Source organism: Melozone crissalis, unplaced genomic scaffold (assembly GCF_028551555.1).
Source record: "Melozone crissalis strain CALT ecotype California unplaced genomic scaffold, PUWL_Pcris_2 ptg000013l_1, whole genome shotgun sequence".
Taxonomy (NCBI): Eukaryota; Metazoa; Chordata; class Aves; order Passeriformes; family Passerellidae; genus Melozone; species Melozone crissalis.
Genome location: NW_026535791.1, coordinates 3,782,096 through 3,802,715, shown reverse-complemented (window position 1 = coordinate 3,802,715; position 20,620 = coordinate 3,782,096). Strand labels below are relative to the sequence as shown.

Below are 20,620 nucleotides of genomic sequence, written 5' to 3'. Positions count from 1 at the left end.
TCAATAAAGTTCTTTTGCAATTTGTTGCAGAACCCCAGACTGGACTTCAGATTGCCTTTAAAATGTTGGATGCAGATGGCAATGAACAAGTTGAAAAGAAAGAATTCTTTAAGGTAGGTGTATTTACATAGGTTTTAATTTTAAATAGATCCATGGGTTATATTTGCTCAATGAAGATTCATTAAAATCATCAAGCCTATTTTTCAGTCCAGTCTATCATCACATGCTTAATAAAATGTTTTATATGAAAGGAGCACATACTGAGGTATTTTGATAGAAGTACTTATCATAATTGAATCCACTTGTATAAATGTTACCATAGAATTGTAAGTAAATATCTGCTACTGGAAAGGTAGGAATTAGTGTATATCCCTTAATCTCATGAGCTAATTTAAATAATCATCTGGAGGAGTCTTTTGTTTTCTTAATATGTTGAATAATGTCTTTAATTCCCCATCCTCTTTTGGTCTTTATTAATTTTGCTTGCTGTTGCAGAAAGATTTTTATCAATTCACACTTTGAAAAGAAACAGCAGGTTTTTTCCCATATTATATCTAAACTATGGGGAGAAAGGTAGATACTTTAAAAACTAAGAAAATCTTGCTCTGAAGTTAGGAAGAAGAATAGGCTTTAATTATATAGCTTTTTCAACTTTAATTATGTAGCTTTTTCTACTTTTAAGTATTTAACAGGAGACTAACTAAGTACCTCTTGTCAAAAGTTGAATGCAGAATTAACAATCATAATTTTTAATAGAATCCCTCAATTTATTTCAGATCTTTAATTTGTATTGGAGGTAAGTGGAGAGACGATTTTATAAGAAGGTGACATGGCTACTACAATTCAAAATATTTTCAGTCACTAGAGTGATGTTAAAGTTGAACATGAACTCACATCTCTAGAGAACCTTAAAATCTAAAACTTTTAAAGATGGACCTGTTGATAGAGAAATTAGCAAAAATTTATTTAGGTGAATTTCATAGCCTTAAACTCTGAATTAATAATAGAATAGCTGTTCACGTGTTTTGCACTTATCACCTTTATTTCAGTGAATTGTCTCTTAGCAAGGTTACAATTGATGAGTCATACTTTATTCTAAAATGTTGCAAAAATACTTCTAGACTTAGTAGTACTATTTGAAGATAATACTTCAAATTAGGTAATTTTCCAAGACAGTGTTCCCAGAAGCCCCTAACTGAACCTGCAGATACCTTTGGCGTGGTGTAACCCCAGCCAGCAGCCAAGCCCCAGGCAGCTGCTTGTTCTTTCCCCCACCAGCTGAATCAGGGAGAGAATCAGGGACTGAGATAAAGACATTTTAATAGGCAAAGCCAAAGCCATGCACACAAGCAAAGCAGAACAAGGAATTCACTGCTTCCCATGGGCAGGCAGTGTTCAGCCATCCCCTGGAGAGCAGGGACCCGCCACGTGTAATGGCGACTTGGGAAGACAAAAGCCATCACTGCAAATGTCCCCCTCTTCCTCCTTTACCCTGCTTTAAGCACTGAGCATGATGTCAGATGGTCTGGAATGTCCTTTGGTCACTTGGGGTCACCTGTCCTGGCTGTGTCCCCTCCCAGCTTCCCAAGCACCCCCAGCCCCTCCCCAGCATGGCAGTGCAAAAGCAGAAAAGGCCCTGGCTCTGTGTGAGCCCTGCTCAGCAACAACAAAAACATCTCTGTGTTATCAGCCGCCTGCTCAGCACAAATCTAAAACACTCTCCCACACCAGCCACTGTGAAGGAAATTAACTCTACCCCCTCCAAAAGTAGCGCAGCCCTACACCCATTTGTTGCTACACAAGATCTTTTAATTTTGAAGAATTTATTCTGTTTGTGTTAATTATTTTGCTGATTAAAAAGAAATCAAATTCTAGTAAAGCCTGTATTTTTAACTTACTAAACCAGGCACAATCATAGTGAATTGTTATCAGATTAGCAGTTCCCCAATTACCAAAATAAGTCTGTTATGGCTGTATTATTCAGCTGCAAAACAGTATGTTACAAGCAAAAAAAACTCCATGAACACTAGTGAACATGTTCAGCTTGTAGTGCCTCTGCACCAAAATGTCACATTAGCAGTACTTTCTTTTAAAAAGTACTGTGAGTTAAGCAAATAAGGAGATTCTTACACTGCTCTTTTGGGGAGATGTGCAATATGTTATGTATTTAATATCATTACCCATTTCAGGTAATTCTAATTGAATCAGCCAGTGTAAACAACAGAGAGTGATCAAATGTAGAGGTGAAAACATTCTATAAATCATTAAAAATAATTTGATTTCTGTAGAGGCAATCAAGTTATATGTAAATTATTCTAGTTAGATTGTTACTTTGCATTTCCTTTTTGGGCTGTATTGATAAAATAATATAGAGTGGTAAAAGGACACCCATATAAATCACTCTGTCAACACTGAAGAATCATTAAATTCAAAGAAGTCCCATAGGATGCAAGTTAGAGGATGAGTTTTCTCTCATGACTGTTTTCATAATATTTACAGAGGAGGCTATTTTCAAGCAACACTGTATAGATTAGGTTTAAAAATAAAATTTTTGGAATGTAAGAATGTGGAAATAAGTGTGTATGTGTTAATCTCTATACTTCAGTTCTGTATGCATCATAGAAAGTTTCTAGATAGCTAATAAACCAGTAAATGTGTGGCAAATCTGTCGTTTGTCTTGTCCCAGTTTTCATCCTAGCAAAATACATCTGAACTAGTCTGTAGTGATTTCCACACTATATTTGACAATAACATCAGGAAATAAGGAAAATGCAGTGGAAAAGAATAGTGAATAAGCAGTAAGCAGGAGGCAGTGTCTGTAGGCAGTGCACAGTGGGAAAAGAAATTTCATTGCTGATTTTCTCTTGCTTTGTCGCCTCTTGTGTTCCCCATTTCCCACCATTCTCTACTGTTTAGACATCTATGTATGTCTGTGATGTCTGACTGTAGAGTCTGACTGCTGATCTAGACTGTAGAGTCTTCGAGGTAAGAACTTCCCTTTTGGTCTGCAAAATGTCCATCATTCTTTGAATTGTGTATATCTCAATTCTCCCATGTTCCTGGATGAACAGGCACAAGATGTGTCAAGCAGGTCATTCAGAAAGGGGAAATGAGTGACAAGCAGAAACTCCAACCCCAGCCCTCAGTGCCTGCATTATATGGTGGGATATAGGCTGTTCAAACCTGTATGGATCAGGCACTTCAGGAGTGCGAGGTGCAGAATTTCCCAGTGTTCTCTGCTGACAAAAATGGATATTTGGAAAAGGAGTCCTTGAATGCGATTGAATGTTTTTAACAAGGGAGTTTATCTTGTCCTCTGTAGCCTTTCCATTTCAGTGCACATTTCCCTAATTTCCAGTAAAAGTCTCTCCCTTCACAGAGATACTCTTGTTCTCTCTCCTCCTATTTCTTTGTGTTGAAGCCAGTGTAATTCTGCTTTGTCCACATTTCAGTGGTAAACACTCACAGTACAAGAGACGTTTCAGTATTAGGCCCAAGAGAGTTTTGTTGCTTTGCCCTGCAACTCCAGGGTGAAGAAGACAAGGTAGAAATGGCATGTTCACAGATGTTAGTTGCCACCCTTTAATCAGCCCCTGCCAGAGAGCAGAATCATTTCTCAGAGCCATGTTATCTGCATCTCTGTGAGGACAGCAAGAGACTTCCATGAACTCTGCACTTCCAAGACATTCACTTGAGACTTGGTGAGGGGGATTTCCAGACACATCATAACCCATGCGCATTAATCTGAGACCTCCCACCAAGAATAAGGCTACCAAAGTTCCCAAAATCCCCAGCAAGTAAGGAATTTCCCTGACTCTCTAAATCTGTCGTGATTAAAGATGTCTAAGTAAAATTAATGACAGTTCAAAACTATTGGGAATAAAGGCAGAGTAGCTCTGATGGCACATGCAAGAGCTGTATTAGACTTCCTGAACAGACCATCTTACACACACCTGCTGGAGAGCAGATACCACAAAATACTTGTAGAGCTTCATCTAGGGCTGAATGAGCCAGCACCCAACACTCAGCAGCTGTGGCACAGAGCATCCACAAGCACTGATCTCTCTCAAGCAACTGGAAGATGCAAAACCAACTTTTTTTCTTTCTTTCTTTTTTTTTTTTTAAGACTGATGTAGTCTTTTTGCCAGAAAGGCTGTTCAGAACAGATTACTTCTGTCTTTAGTAGAGGCTTTACTTGTGCATAATAGGTCTCATTATCTTTGAATCAGACATTATTATAGTGAGTGGTGAGCAGATATAAATATTAAATACAAATAAATATTACATGGAGGAGTCCATTTCTTGAGGGCAGAATTCTTCTCCCTCTGTGAGTAGTTGCTGCACTATGCTGAAAAAAAATCAACAGACTTCTGGAAATAGTTTCAAGCACTCTAAGAATTTACATACTGTATAAGAAAACAATAAGTGAAACCTTTCAGAATATGTGTGAAAATAATTATGCTGTGTCTGTGCTCTTCAGTAGCCTCTGCTACTGCAATCTACTCTGCAGATTTTTTTAAGAGTCCTTTAGAAATAAAATCTAAAAGAGAAAAATACAACTTTACTCCTGTTTGGAAAGGTTTTGCAGTTGTATTCCTTATGTGTGATCAAGTGATTGATTTTTCAGGTTAAAAAAAAACATAATTTCTCAGTGAGAATATGGACAAGAAGTTGTGGTTTTACCCACAGCTGTATAATGCTATTACGCTATGAAGAAATTTACAATGCTTTTACTGTAGTAGTCATTTGTTTTGTAAATGATCAAAAATTAGGATAATTTGGAGGAACAAATGGCATTTAATTGCCTTATTTTATAGCATTTATTTTGGTAAATGCTATCAAGACGTGCAGTTTAAAACTAATAATAGAAAGTAAGCATCCTAAGAAACTAAAAAATTGAGGATAAAAAAAACCCCAAATAAACCCAGAACAGGTTAATTACTCAAAATTTGAAGGTCAAGGGATGACTTTTGGCAACACAAATTGATAGCATGTTTTTCTTATTGTTTACAAGCCCATACTGCTTCTCTGAAGAACAAAAAAGAAAAAAAAAGAAACACAACAAAAACAAAACTAACAACAAAGGAGAAATCTAAAAACTCCCCAGAATAATTACTGTGGAAATTTGGTAATGAACTTTTCCCAGGTTTTAATGAGCAGGTTGAGGAATCAGTCAGAAATGCCTGAGAAGCAAACCAGCAGTTTTGAAATTCTTGAGCTTTAAAAACATCGTTTAAAGTCTCCAAATCCAGAGTGATCGGTGTAATTCCATATCTCTACCTGAAATGTATTAAGTCCCTTGTTCTTTCATTTCTGCTGTCCTTTTGAGGATTCATGCAAACATCTGAAAGGTAGGTGTACTTTGTGCTATATTAAATCACTCATTCTTGTGGCAGTGTTCATCTCTGAAGCTGAAATACAGTCAAAGAAACCTTGCAGCTCTGATATACTTGAGGTACTGAAAATTAATGCACAGCTTATATTACCTTAAAACTTTATTTGGGACAGTGGAAGTTATGTTTTGAAATGTGAGTCATTTCAGTAATTCTAAAAATCTTCTTAGCTAATACAGTCAAGATTAATTTTTTCCAAGGGTGGAGGGGAAATCTCAAACCACATTCTGCATAATGCCAGTTCTGAAAAAATGTTTTCTTATTTAATAAAATTATTCTTTATTGTTAGTTGTATAGTACCTCATTTGAACAGGTATGTTTTTCATGTCCAGAAGATCACGTTTGTAACAGAACTATGTAAAACTATCTAGAACCACAGCATGAAAATCAGGATAATTTTTATTTCTGGAATGATACTTGATGCTATACCCCAGACTTTCAAAATCTTCTGAAGTGAAAACTAAGCTTCTGGTGCTGGAAAATCTCCTCTAAAAATAGAGTAAGCACTGGGCTGCAAGAGATAGATTAATGTTTGGTTATATTAATCACAGTAGATAAGACATTCCTAGGGAAAAGTGTGTCTGAATAGCAAAATATTGTCAAGTATGCAAATATTTTGTCATGACTAGAGAACCTTGCAGAAATGTATAATTAAGAAAAGGTGCAATTAAATCACGGTTCAGAAAAAGTAGGCTCTTATAAGATCAAGATTGTAATTTTCCTGTTCTTTTCTCATGTTTCAACAAATACAGCTACAGAGAATCATTGGGAAGGAAGATGACTTGAAAGCAGCTGGAGATGAAACTGTACTTCGGGTATGAAATAGAGATACATTTTCCTTACAAAAACATTGTAGTGTTTCCCATGAACTTTGTTATTTTTTCAGTTTTTAGATAAGTATATAAGCCTAAGTATTAGTGCTTTAATTAAATGAAAGGGCATGATTTGTCAACTGCTCTCTAACAGTTGACAAATGGGGAAGAAAAATGTTTGTAATTTCTGAGGCTTCTGATGAAGTGGGTGGAATCAGTGTGTTTTATGACTGTGTATTCACTTGGTTGGTTTCTGTGAGCCTCTCCTTTAAAGCAACTCTCTTGTATTTATGAAAATCTCAGGAAGAGCTCCATATTGCCATACGAGAATAGAAGGCTTTCCAAATGGAAATCTATAGCTTAAGCTTACCTAAATGCTGCTGTTGCAGCGATATCAGCTCATTCTGAGTTGGTTTGAAATGTGATTATTGTCATTGAGGTGACAAAGGCAAGGATTATTTTAGTTAAGTCCACTTCCAGAAAGAGGCAGTGTAGATGCAGACTAGAAGAAACAATCCTAGAGTATGATCGTCCCGCTGGAAAAGAAGTTTCACTGTTTTGCAATCCACTAGCAAATAGTAAATAGATCTCATCAATGAAAGAGACAGGTAAGTTCCTGCTTTCTTTTGTTTTCCCCTGAATCCACCCACCTGCAACCACCCTTCTTCTCAAGTAGAGTGTAATCTTGTCTCTGTGGTCAGCACAGAGTGCTGGGTGACGTTGAGTGAGACTGAAAACAGAGAGGGGAATCCTGAGTATACTAAAACACCACAGAAGAAGCTGATGAACCATTTAACAACTGATGGAACAAGCAAAAATGGCATCAAGTTGCACCAGGGGACACTTAGATTGGATATTAGAAAAAAATTTTCACTGACATTGGTCAAGCACTGGAGCAGGCTGCCTGGGGAAATGGTGGAATCACCATCCCTGAAAGAGTTCAAAACACATGTGTATGTGGTGCATAGAGACAGGTTTAGTGATGGACTTGACAGTACTGGCTTAATGGTTGGACCCAATAATCTAGAGATCTTCTCCAGTCTAAATGACTCTGTGATTCTAAAGAAGGGAAGAATACAGCTGGATTGTTTCCATCTATTACTAAAAGATGCTGCTTACATCAGCAACTTGCTGTCAGCTGTAAACTTTCGGTTTGCACTGGGCATGAGGCAGTGGCTGCTCACATTGGAAGCATTCAATAAGGAATTTGTACAGACGTCTGCTTTGTAAATCATGCATCAGCAGTTTCTACAAAGAGTTACTCATGTTCTTTATTTTTTCGCATGCCTGAGGAAAAAGTGGAAGTGGCTATTGCTGACACCCTTAAAATTTATTAGGTATAAACTGATTCACAAAAGTCTTCTTATTCACAAAAGTTTTCCTCCCTCAGTGTATATTCAAAGTTGAGTTAAGAGTTGTTTGATTGACAAACAGCCATTTCATTTCTTGAATCTTGTCATCAATCACCAGATTAAAATAGCTAGGATTAATGGGGTTGTCTGCTCCTTAATGCCATGACAGTGAAAGAAAATGCCATGACAGTGAAAGAAAAAAGATCTTTATTCTGCATGAATGCACAGCTATAGTATAAAATTTCCAGAGAAACTTTGATACAGTTGGACAGATTAGTTATAAACACATAAGCTTATTGTGAGCTAATTAAATACCTGAGCTGGAATGTCTCTACTTTGTTTTTGTCTTGCTTCAAAGTTTGTTTCAGAGTTTTCCATTGAGAAAACTCTGAAGTTACTGTAGCCAGAAAATGCTATTCAATACAGTTTCATAGAAGATTATAAATGGAATTCTAGTATGAAAGAATTAAATAGCTTAGGGGAATACAGCTAACTTGAAATCATTGTAGTCTCTATATTTCTAGTGGCAAAATCCAAATTATCACATTTCTCTTAATTTTTATTTTCTTCCTGTTTCAGTTTCTCACCAAAGAAATTGATTATCATTGTAAGCAGTGAATCTGACTATACAGTGTAGTCATTGGATATATTTTTACCCTTTATGTTTTATAATTATGGTAAATCATAGTATTACCTTAAGAAAAATAGACAAAGCATAAAAATATGGTTGACTATGGTTGACATAGTTTACTATGTTTTTTGCAAGTTGAGATATTGCAGCAGAATTTTGGTGTTTGGAATGGTTCTTTATTTCCACAACTTTTTCTCAATTTGCATATGAGTTTGCTGTTTTTGTCAAAGTAAACCCAGTCTCTGATACCAGATGGCAAATGTCACCAACCTAGGAAAATACAGTTTAAATGGTAGTCTGCAGCTTTGTTTAAGCAGCAGGTATATGCAGGTGTGTTCCCTGTGTAGACAAAAGTCCCAGTCATTTATTTACTTTCTGGTGATACCATTTAATACTCATCAAGTTACTATATAAGGAAAAGAAAAATCAGTTTGCTGTTCTCCCAGGGTGCTTCTATCTCTGCCTTTTTACAGACGCTTTGACTTACACATCTAAAATTCAAATTTTCACCACCAGTATTGGCCCTTGAATGGGATTACTGTGGAATTGTTTATCCAGATACATGTATTTCAATTGAGGACTTTTCTTATTCCAATATTATAATTGATGCTGGAAGAAAAGCAAAAAAAAAATCTGCCCAGCCTTAACTGGCTCCATCTTTTGGGAAGTTCCATGCTGGATTTTGCAGAGCAGGCAGTCTGGCAGTCTTGTAGCAGAGGTGCACACAGTGAAGGAGAGCTGCAGGCAGACTTAAAACACTGGAGTCTGGTTTTTCTAATCAGACTGGAGAAAATGGTACAGAAGTCAACAAAAAGCAGTGACTGCCTCAGCTCAAACACGCTCCCCATAGGCCAGAGGAAATTCTCCGTCTGGCTTCCTGACAGAACTGATCTTCATATGGAACATCCAGCTGAACCCATGACCATGGTTCATGGAAGAGGAGAGCCAAACTCCTTGCCTGGAAGTGATGTAGATTACAGTAGGAAAGTGCATGATCTAGAAGATTTTGTTTCTTTTGAAAAGGTGTTGCCTGGTGAGCAGCTCCTGTTGCTTATGTTCCTGCTGTGAGTTCCTTTAAAGGATACTCGAACAGTGTAAGGTGCTTTAGTGTCCTGGCTGTGAAAACAATGCTGATGGTGGCAAATAGCTACTGGACAGACCAGCTGTCTAGATCAGGGACTTTGCTCTCAGGCCTTTCAGTTTAGATTAATGAGTTACCAAGTACTTTCAATACCTCTCATTTAATATGCTTTATGTAATGGGTAAACTTATAAATTACTTTTAGCTACTGTTAGAAAAGGAATGACAACACAGTGTTCTGTATTTGTTCTTGAAATGAAATGAGTGTTGTGAAATACGTGAATTATCTCATTTCCAAATTATTAAAGATATGCTTCTGGAATCCCTAGTGAATATATTTTCATACAAAGTGTGAAAAGTATGATTGGGGATTTTTTTTTAATATTTAACTAATAGTTAGGGACAGAGCTACTCATCTCTTTTAAACAGAAAACTTATGAACTGAAATTGTCTGACTATATGCAGTGTACTTTTAGACTCACACATGAACAATTTCATATTATTTGAGTATAAGTTATTTTAGACTGTCTACTTCTCTCTTTTTTTCTTTCCTGTGGTTCTAAAAGAAGTAAATTACAATAGTAATTCACACATTTCTCTCTGTTTACCTGGTCAAGGCAAGGTTTTACACTTGGACCTTCAGACACTGCAGAATTGTGATGCATCTCCTCAACCACAGGAACTGTGCAAGTCATCATAACTTGCCCACCTGCTCCCTAGAATCTCTACCTGGTTTAAAGTTTTCTACTCAGTGCTTCTAAGTCTGCATAGCTCACTATAACTAAAGACTGCTTAAAACTGAAGGAAGGTGGTGGCTGGGGGCTGTGCTCTTTTAGTGCAGCAGTACTCTATGAAAGGGGTGCAACACATCAGATTTTTACAAGAATCTAGTCCAAGACTAAAATTAATATCCCTCCCCAAAGAGTCAGTCATTAATCTTGTAACCTCTCAGTTTGGATGGAATGCACATTTTTTCTTGACCTATCTTTTCCAACATAAATATGTATGTTTTGTGTCAGCAATTTAACATTGAATTCTGTTGAAAAGCTTTTAGATACTTCAAACCAAGAAGCAGCATGATGTGCTTTAAAGAAAGTTCTCCAGACAGGTAAACCCCCTACAGAACCAAACTGTCTGATACCAAAATGTTAGATTATTGAAAAAGTGCTGGGTCATTTTCTACCTCATGGACAAGGAAATTATTTTCTTTTTACATATGATCTGATGACATTGTAACCTCAAGAGAGAAGGAACCATATTTGAGCAGGGGCTGGCTGGGGAGCTGGTGACAGGCCACAGGAGCCATTTTCAGCACTGAGGGCAAGAGGGTTTGTGTGTGCTGAGGATGGATGTGCTCGGCCTTCGAGGCCAGTTCTGCCCCCAAAAGAGTGGGCTTCATTGCACATCACACCTCCTGAAGGGAGTCCTTGTCATGGAATCTCTTGTTTTGGTGCAGTTACATTTTTTAAGTGTGCCACAACAGAGGGGCAGGGCCTGGCTTCCTGTGAGGAGCTGTCTCCAGTGTGGGCAGGAGCTGCTTTCCCAGTCTGCCAGCAGGGCATGGGTCAGGCAGCCTCGGGCTTTACAGTGCAGCAGTGCCATTCCCCAACTCTTGGCACAGCCAACCCTCTTGGAACAAGGCATGGTTCAACCTGTTTCTATTTGGGGCTTAAAGTTTTTCCTGCAGCATCTCCTCCTAGATTAGTTTTAGCCCCACCAGCTGGAAACCATTTTTATTTTGTACCTCCTTATGTGACTTGATGCAGAGCTGTGGGTGATGCACTGAAACCTGAGGATGTCCATGAATTTACATGTTCTTCATTACAAAAGGCCTAAGTGTACAGCAGAGTGATTCCATGACATTAGTTGTCATTAACAAAAGAGCTGATCCTCCCACTAATAGGAGTTATGGGTGTTATTGGATGCTGTTTATTCTTTAGAAGATGTTCTGTGAGACTTCTGAAATATTGTCTGCTATATCCTCTGTAGAGTCATCTGTGCACATTTCAGCCCTTCTGCATCAGACCTGAGGTATTCTTGAATCCTACCTAGTAAGAACGTGCATTGCAAAACATTAAAAACTTCAGTATGGATTTACATTAGGATGAAAATTGATTTATCACAAAGAACACACTTTTATTCTGGGGCCCACTAGAGACTGTCTGGGCTTTGCTAAAAAGAACTGCTTTTGGAGATCTGTATCTCCTGGTCCCACTAGCTGGCCTGCTTACAGTTCTTTTGACTGACTGTAACTGTTAGGATTAGTTTCATAATGGACACATCTTTTAAACCTTCTTACCAGAACTGAGTCCTAGGATATATTCCAGCATCTGGGAGACTCTCAAAATGACAGAAAGCTCGAATTCTCTTTAGCGGTGTGTGAAGCTAGGCTGGGATAGCAGCCTGGCATGGTGAGTTGACTGAACTAGCAGCTTAAAAACAAAGAGGATTGCAGAGCAGTGGACTCAGAAAAATTTGCAAATATTTAGTCTTACCTTTGGAAATATTTGGAACATCACTAGCAGAGAGAAACTAAGGTATTGTCCTCCTTGCCCAACCTCACTTCTTTGCCCGTTCTTCCATCTACTCACTCTCCTTCTGTCTTAACTAAAAAAAACATTTGATCCAAAATACATATTATTTTTACAATTTCTAGTGAAGTAAGATATTGCACAGCAAATACCATCTCAGGAACCACCAAGAGAACATGAAACAGGAATTGCAGATTTTAATCGTGATGAATGCTCTCCAGTCGTGCCTCAGGCAAAATTCTGCAAGGAAAGGTGGTAAGAATTTAGAGACAGTAAGTCTATTAACATTTCAGATGAGTTTTGGAAGTCAGTTAGGTACATTATTCTGAAAATCCCATCTCACTGTGCAATAAGTTTCTTCTCAGTGACACTTGTTGGTACTTGCTGCAGTATCAGGTCCTAAATGTCAAAAGCTCAGTGGGGAGCTACAGGATTAGGTAGGTCTTTGCTCATGACTCAGTGTTTGCAGCATCAGGCCTCTTATGTTAACAGCCTATGTAATGTAATAAGGAAATAACTTGTGTTATCTGATCTTGCTTAAAAAGGAATAATTGCATAATTCAGCAGTTCATGATACTTTTGAAAGTGTAGGAGGTGTTAACATTACTCTAGGAAAATTAGCCTATGTTTGTAATATGTACACACATGTTCATTAGTTCATAGACTTGTGTGGCATCAGATTGTGTGGTCTTTGGGATTCTGGAACATGTCTGAGTTCCCCACTTGTGGTACATGTCTCTGCCCCACCCTGTGCTTGTATCAAGATGAAGCTCAGACCACTGGGATCCTCTTTCCACTCTGTGTAAAATGTACAGATCAAAATGGTTCTGTGGTGCACCGTCCCAGGCCCTGAAGTAGCCAGATAGACCAGAATGCAAACTTTCAGTTTAGATAGTGACTCAAATCTACCAGTCTGGTCTGCTTTACAGCCTGGGATTGGATTACCATTTCATTCTTATTGCCAAGAGACACATTCCAAGTGTACCAAGCTCACGAGGGCAAGGTGTTGGAAATATTAATAGAATTCTCATTATCTTCTAACAAGGATTTGTCTTGTCGGTACTAATTTATACAGATCAGCAGCAAAAGCTCCTAATGATTCTGTGGACAAAAAGGAATTATGTACTAACATGTACTTTAATTTAATAGCATTAACTCTAGGAAAAACAATTTTTTTTTTAATTTCACCCTTAAGGTGTAGTCTCTGTGGTCTCCTATTGCATTCTGTGCTTTAAAGAAATGTACTGTTTTGTAGTTCTAAAATATATTTAACTCTCACTAACATAGTGTTTGGACATCTGCCAGTTTCTCTGTGGAATTTCAACTGATAAAGAAGGTAGCCAGCAAGTAGGTGCATATTTGTTATAAATCCTGGGATAGGCTTTGTCATCTTAGATAAGATGAGGTAGGTATTGTTTGCCTGCCTTCTTCTAGCTTGTAACTAGAAGAATGTTAATAGAAGAAAAAAACTTTCACTGTCACAGACTTAGTTTTGAAAAGGTTATTTTAAACCTCACTTTTCAGTTTGTTTTCATACAGCACTTATTATAATATGGAGTAATTAAATTAGAAGCATTAATTAGTGTAATCATGAGTTCAGTTTTTAAAATTACATTAGCAAATTTATTCCTTGCATTTTTCAAGTGTCCTTTAAACGTGTAAGCAAAACCCACAAAAAGCAGATTACAATCTAGCTACAGTGAGGGATATGTGGATTCTTCTCTCTGTCTTTAAAAAACTTTGTATTCTGATATAAATAGTTTGGGTTTGAATTTCAAATAAGCATACATGAATGTTTGACTTTTGGCTTTCAAAAAAGCATATACCAATGTTTATGCATCAGTCTTCACAGTAATCTGAAGTGTTTAAACTTCAGAAGGATGGATCTTGTGGGTATTTAAATATTCTTTGCCTGCAATTAAATGATAAAAGTTCAGTAAGTGCAGTTTGCATATGACTTGGAAAGTGTTTTTTTTCTAGGTTCACTAATACATAACTCATATCACTGGCATTTGGTGAACTGTGGCTTGTAGTAGAAATGAGGAACGTTTCTGCTTTAACTATAAAATAACTATGTCATGTATGCAGTAAGCATGGAACATGGGGGACTAATGGGACTTGTTATTGATGATGCTGAAAGCTAAATAACCATTAGTATTAAATCTTATGAATAGACTCTTGTCTTTCATCTTACCTCTTCAACCAGATAAAAGACACAGAGGCTATTTAGATGTCATAAGAATAGTATGCTGAAATCCCTTCAGACTTAAAAAAAATTCTCTCTTCATGTTGCATAGTGTTTTGTTGTGTTCAAAGAAATGCCAGTATGCTGTTGCTGAAAGAAGCATAGAGCAGAAATCCAGCATTATGTGTGGTTTAGGCTTGTTAAAGCTTGAATTGGAATAGTGTGTATCCCTTCTGTGCAGAAATTTCTTCTTCAGATTTTAAAAATATTTAAGAAAAGTCACTAACCCTGAAAATTTCCCAGTAGCCTTGTAAGACCATAATATAATAGAGCATTATCAGTGTTGGTTTTCCTAGCTTCATTCATTAGACTATCATGAATGTTTTTAAATGGCTGTAAGATGTTAGAAATACCTAACTAAAAACTTCCTTACAGATACTGACTTTATTTAAGCCTTCTATTCACCTAAGAATAAAGTCTCTTAAATATTTAACTTGCAACCTTCTCCATTTTAATAATAAAAATAATAAAATATTATAATAAAATGCACTGATGGTGGTTGGAAATTGTTCTTATCTTTCATATAGAGTATTTAGAAGCAGAACTTATAACACACTGTTAGCAGTTAATGTGGAAGAGTTTTTCAGCTCTGAGATCCTGTCTGATAGCTTTGGGAACAATAATTAAATTTCAAGTATCTTTAGGAAAATTCTAGTTCAAATAAATATTTTTAGATTAATGGTGAATATTAATGATCATGCAAAGCATAACAATCATATAGGTTTTTTTGTTTTATAGGAAACAGAACTGGACAGCTGTGGTGTTAATACTGTGTTGCTGGTACATTTCTTTGGAAAACAAGGAAAGGAAAAACTTCGCTTTTCCGAGTTTTTCAGGTATTTTTTCAGCTAGGCAAGCATAGCAGGAGCTAGTCCTGTTCCTTACCCCTGTGCTTTACCCCAACTCAGGCATTTATCTGACATCACACTGAGTCAATCAGAAAATTAAGCAACAACCAAGTCACAGAAAAAGTTACTTCCAATCAACTAAAAAACATTTTCTGAGTTGAAATACTTCCTTTCCTATTACAGCTGTCATAGTAAGCTACAGGCAACTTCTCCACTTGCTTCAAATTCCAGCTTCTGTTGAAACTTTCCCAGTGCCTTTTCCTTTACCATTTGGACTACTTTTGCAATGAGACTGTGCAGATACCTGTTTGAGTCTTGACACACATACTGTAGCATGGCATCAAGAGAAGATTATCTATCAGTATTACCTTTTTACAAAAATAATCAGTCATTGACAGACTGCAAAAATAAAGTAGAATAATGTGTTTTGCTTCAGTTTGCATTCAGAAGTGGAGAATGTGTGGCAGCCCTCTTAAAAATGAATGTTTTTGCAATCAGTAGACTAAAAAGTGTTTGGCTCCAGTGGCTCTGGTACATACCAGTCTTCAAATAAACAGCCTTTCCCTTTTGAAGACCTCAGCTCAATAGGAATCTAAGTGAGTAAAATAAGTCTAAGATGTCTCCAGCTCCCTTTTCTATAAATACCATAGATCCTCTCAATGAAACAAAAGGCAGAGAGCACCAGTAAAAGGTTGTGTTTGCATATACAGTGTAAACTGAAAAGCCTCAGGTTTTAGATAAAATCCTACATTGACCCAATGAGGCATGACATTGATGAAACTATGTACCTTGTACATTCAGAACACATGGGTTAAAGACCTTTGCCTGCCACACAGATAGAGGCCTGTAATCAAAATCAAACTCCCACATCTTGCTCTTAAAATTTGTGGGATAAGTGTAAGGTTTAATGCAGGTAATTTTTCAACAGTGGCAGTTATGTTTCGTGGGGCTGGAATGTGCCTCTTTATCACTGCGTAGACACTCCATCTCAGCTGCCACGTCACGCTGCAGTTTGTTTAACACGCAGAAAGGTGAATAAAAGGATCGCTGTCTTCTTAACCTCTGCGAGGATATCACCTTTCACATGATTTTATTTGCAAGTAAATCAAGCACATCATTTCTGGGTTCCTATTGTTCAGAGAAAATGTGATTTCTATCTGATGGCCTCTCATAACACTTTACCTTCTGCGGGAAGCTATTGTTGGCTGTTTGATCAAAGTGCCACATTGTTTTTACAAGAGATGACTGATGAGCTGTAGAGACATAGATCATTCTCAAAAGCAAAAATAATGATGGTAAATGCTTTTATCATTTTCCAAGTTCTTGCCTAGAAAGCTTTTCCATTGATCAGTGTAGTACCTAGTAGAAAATAGAGGTGATTATGTTTGATTAGGACACACTAAAACTCGTCACATTAGTTAAATGCACAGATCTTGCTGTGCTTCAGAGTCCTTAAAACTAAAAAAAAACAAAAAAAACCCAAACCAACCAAAAGAAAAAAAAAAGGGAAAACCCACTAAAAATATAAAAATAATTCAGCCCAAAAAACAGTAATGCTTTCATTGTGAAATTTCACTGTACTTATATGGGAATTCTGAAAGCTGAGACCACTGTTCTTATCTCATTACCTACTTATATTTTCCTCATGCTCCCTCTTTTCAGTTTGTCTGGCATTAAAAAATCCTTTTGTAAGTGTGCAACCATCTGTATCTACATGCACACCAGCATTATCCAAGCCTTTTAGCCCACAGTCCAAACATTTTAAAGATGTCAGACAGCCACAGTCAATATACCAGGGCAATTAATTCGCCAAACTGTTCTCCTTTCTTTGCATTCAGATGGCACAAAGAAAATGGAAACTCTCTACATCTCTTGGAGCAGTGTGAGGCTGATGTAAACCAGTTCTTGTGCCTCTTTTCCTACTGCCCTGAACACAGGAGGCACACTGAGAATAGGGAGGGAATATGGTCAGATATGAATCTGTCTCCAGCTGGTGCTTGCTTCTTGTGCAATCCCAGGTATTGATACACACACAGACAATCCTCAGGCAGTGTTTTTATCAAATGTAAAAGTTCTTTCAGAGATCTTCAGGCTTCTTAAGGTAGGACTCAGGGAACGCATGTTCAGCTCCAGACTGCTAGATGAGTTCTTATTAGTGTATTGTCCTTAATATAAGGACATTATAGTAATTATTAATTAGAATTTACAATTTCAAAACCAAATGTTTCTCTAGCAAATGTTAGGAAATATAAATTTCTGGAGTATGTTTGTGTATATTACTACTAAAGATGTGGCCTCTTAGTCAAGTACATCTAGAAGAGTATTCTCCTGTAATCTTTTTTAGGGAAATATAGAAGAATATGCAGTAAGCCTAAAATCATGTAACAAAGAGGGTAGATTTAATACAGGAAGCTGTCTTTCTTCTCAGAAGATCTGAACAAGTTTCTGTTTCAAATGACACCACTCAGTTTTACACCTCAACGATAATGTCATCTTCTAATACCAGGTCCTTTCTTAGAGAACGTCCCCAGAATTCAAGACTTTTTTATTCCTTAGTATGGATTTCTCCTGGTTTTTAATATAGAAATAATTTTAGTCTTTTCTTTAAAAAAAATCTAACTTGTGCTTTTATTTCCAACTACATCAAATGTGCTGTCTTTTATTCTAGAGTAGAAAACTATTTACTTTTCTAGCTATAGGAAATATTTCTTCCTGACAGACACTGGGGGTTGTTTTCCCCTGAAAAAAGTCCCTTACTGATCTTGTTTAAGTATGTCTAATCCCAAATAAAAGAGGAGACAGTATTTCACTCCCTAAACAGTTTGACTGCTGTGATTTTTTCTGTAATCTGTCCCCAAGCAAGCTTAAATCTCTTACATTCTCCTTGAAGGAAAAAAAAAAGTGCAGACAGTATGGAAAGGATATTAAAAAAACTCTCTGATTGTTGTATTTTTTCTGGGATGTCTTACAAAAAATGTACTTCCCAGTATGGTTAAACAATGGGCCTCTTTTAATAGTATGAGGAAAGTTAATGTTTCAATCCAGTTTATGTCATTCTCTTACCTGATTTCTTGCTTCTTGTTTCATCAATTAATAGAATTTTTTTACCAGAAATATTCTTTAATTATGGTTCTTTTTTTAATTTCTGTTTAGATTGAAGGGGACAAATTGTATAACCATACAGAGATCATGCCTTTTACCTACTTGTCCCGTTTCTTTCCTTCAGTATTTTGAATTGCTTGATACATTTTATTTGGAACCTTTCATTTAAGAAGCCAAAATGATCCAGGCTGGACCCCACTGCTAGTGCTGACATTTTTGGGGAGGCTGTGGTGTGTGTGCCAGTGCATGGATGCAGGATCTCTTTCAGGTGTCATCATCAGCCAGCATGCTGTGCTTTTGCTGTGATGACAGCTTATATATTTTCAGTGATTTTCATCTGGGGATTTGGAATTGCTTTGCAGAAATAGAATATGATTGCTTGTCTCTGTTCCTACACTTTTATCTATATGTGTGCATTGAGAGTCATAATACATAGAGATTACATCAGTTATAGCCAAGATCAGGCAGTGAGGAAAGGAAGAACAGCAACAAAATCTGGCTTCATGATATTCCTGCCATAACTCAATCTGAATATTTCCCAAATATTTAGTAAAGAGCTTGAGAAAAATATTTTTCTTCCTTTCGTGTGAGCTTAGCAAAAGAGTAGTGTGGTTAGTTTCTATAGAACACTTAAAAATGAAAGTGAGTTTTTTGGTTTGGAAATGCTAAGGACAGTAAATCAAACAGGGTTTTGCTTGCAATTCTGAAAATTGTGATATTGATTAACTGTCTTAATTCTTGCAAGCCTGAATTTACAAGCATAGATCTAAATGTTTTCTAAAGGTTACCTTTATTAGATTTTCTGTATTCTGGTTTGAAAGTCAGATTGCAAAAAGGCAAGCTGCAGCTGGTTTGCCACAGTATTCTGGTACAGAGAGGGTTATCAATTCTTCAAAAAGATTTTGGTGTCCAAAGAGGAACCAAAGCACGGTGCAAATGCTGTGTTGGTATATCCACCACTATTTTTGTTGTTAGATTCCTTCCTATAAATCCGTGTGACAGGAACTGGTCAGGTGGAAAAAAACTTTCCCCAATATTTCCTTTAGTGTTTCAATCTCCTTCTTTGTGTGCCATGAAGAATTCTCCACTTGGAGGGGGGGATAGCTGCATTCCTGAGATCTCCCCTCTTTTATTACATTTTCACTACTATTTGTGGTGGGTTAGCACTATTAAAGCTGAGTTGCCAAAAGCCTTGGGAGACTCCCTCTTTCTATACTAGAGCCCATTTCAAAATGAGGGATAAATCCTGATAAGGTTTCTGGATGCTGTTGTATCACGATAACAAATTTGGCCACTGGCCTTCAACGTGGGTGTTTTAGAGAGTGTGGATAAAGTGGGCTGTCTTAAAGAAAGTGCTCTCTATTCCTGGCCTTTTCCCGTCTTATAAATTTATGGTTTACCTTTCCTTTTTGTTACTTGGAAACTTAGAGCTTTCTTTCTTTTTCAACCTACTATAGCTTAAGAGTATTCCCAGTGTAATAATTTTTTAATTGTAGAACATATCTACAATCAGAATCCTTTTCCTGTACTTGAATTCTGACTCCCTACCAAGTCCCCAGCCAAGATCCCACTGACTTTGAGAGAGCAGGAATTTTATTCCTGTGCTTGTTTTTCCTAGTATCTGGATACATTTTGAGGACTTCACAGCTGAAACACATTGCACTGTGATCCAGAAGATACAAAAGCAAGTATCCCTAGTGGTGTCTTGACATTTATGTATCAAGTTTTACTTCCTAACCAGAAAGTTATTTTTAATAACTTTTAATAACTTTTACTTTTAAAAAAACCTCATTAGGATTTTTAACTCTCACATCTGGGAATAAGAGTGACCTAGAATGCTGATGCGATGATTCACAGTATTTTAATTTTTGTTATATGGGAAACTATCACATAAATTTTAAATTGCACATTTCAGCTACTGCTCCAAGTAGGATTTGATATGGCAGGAAATCTTCCCACTCTGGCTTGCCAGGAGCAAGCCTACAAGTTGAAATGAACTTCAATTAGAAGAGGGTGCAGAAGCAAGAACACACTGAAAATGCTGCAGCCAAACCCTTCACTGTCTGCTCTGGCTTTGCCGCCCCTTTCAGCAGGCTGATGTGTGCAGCTTGGTGGGCTCCTTCCTCATCATGTTGGAATGATTGATCTGCCTTATTGGGTATGACTAGAAGGCAGATCACCATGGCTTGTCTGCTTAAGGAAGTACAATATTCAGAAAAGATGGAAGAATCTGTTTCTGTGTCGTTGCCTATGGCTAGCAACCAGTAAAGCAAATGACTGAGAGCTTTCTCCCCAAGATAAATAGCTCAATTCTCAAGACCTTAAGTCTGTTGCAAAATATGTCCTTTCATAGATAAAAATCCAAGAAAATAAAACACATGTTGTCTCATTTCTCTGCATCCAAATTTTAGGCATATTTCTGTGAGTGACCTCATTTTCAGCAACTTCTCCTCCTCCGGACCAGACGTTACATGAGTTAGAAACTACAGTCAAAGAAATTGTTCTGCACGGTCTTGGCCGTGCCTTCCAGCCCACAGCAAACCACACATCCCAAATAGCATCTCCTCCTTGCCTGTGATGGCCACTCTCAAAATGCAGCCAAGTGGCCCTACTCAGTCTCTGCTGG

General features: G+C 37.2%; 1 protein-coding gene across 1 annotated transcript in view; it reads left to right on the top strand.

The window, feature by feature from the left end:
- Positions 1-20,620, top strand: part of MICU2 (mitochondrial calcium uptake 2) — a 131,967-nt gene that overhangs the window by 104,937 nt on the left and 6,410 nt on the right. Inside the window, exons 6-8 of the mRNA XM_054271808.1 lie at positions 31-113; positions 6,146-6,208; positions 14,783-14,880. Coding sequence (XP_054127783.1) covers positions 31-113; positions 6,146-6,208; positions 14,783-14,880 — 244 coding nt within the window. The remainder of the gene's footprint in view (positions 1-30; positions 114-6,145; positions 6,209-14,782; positions 14,881-20,620) is intronic.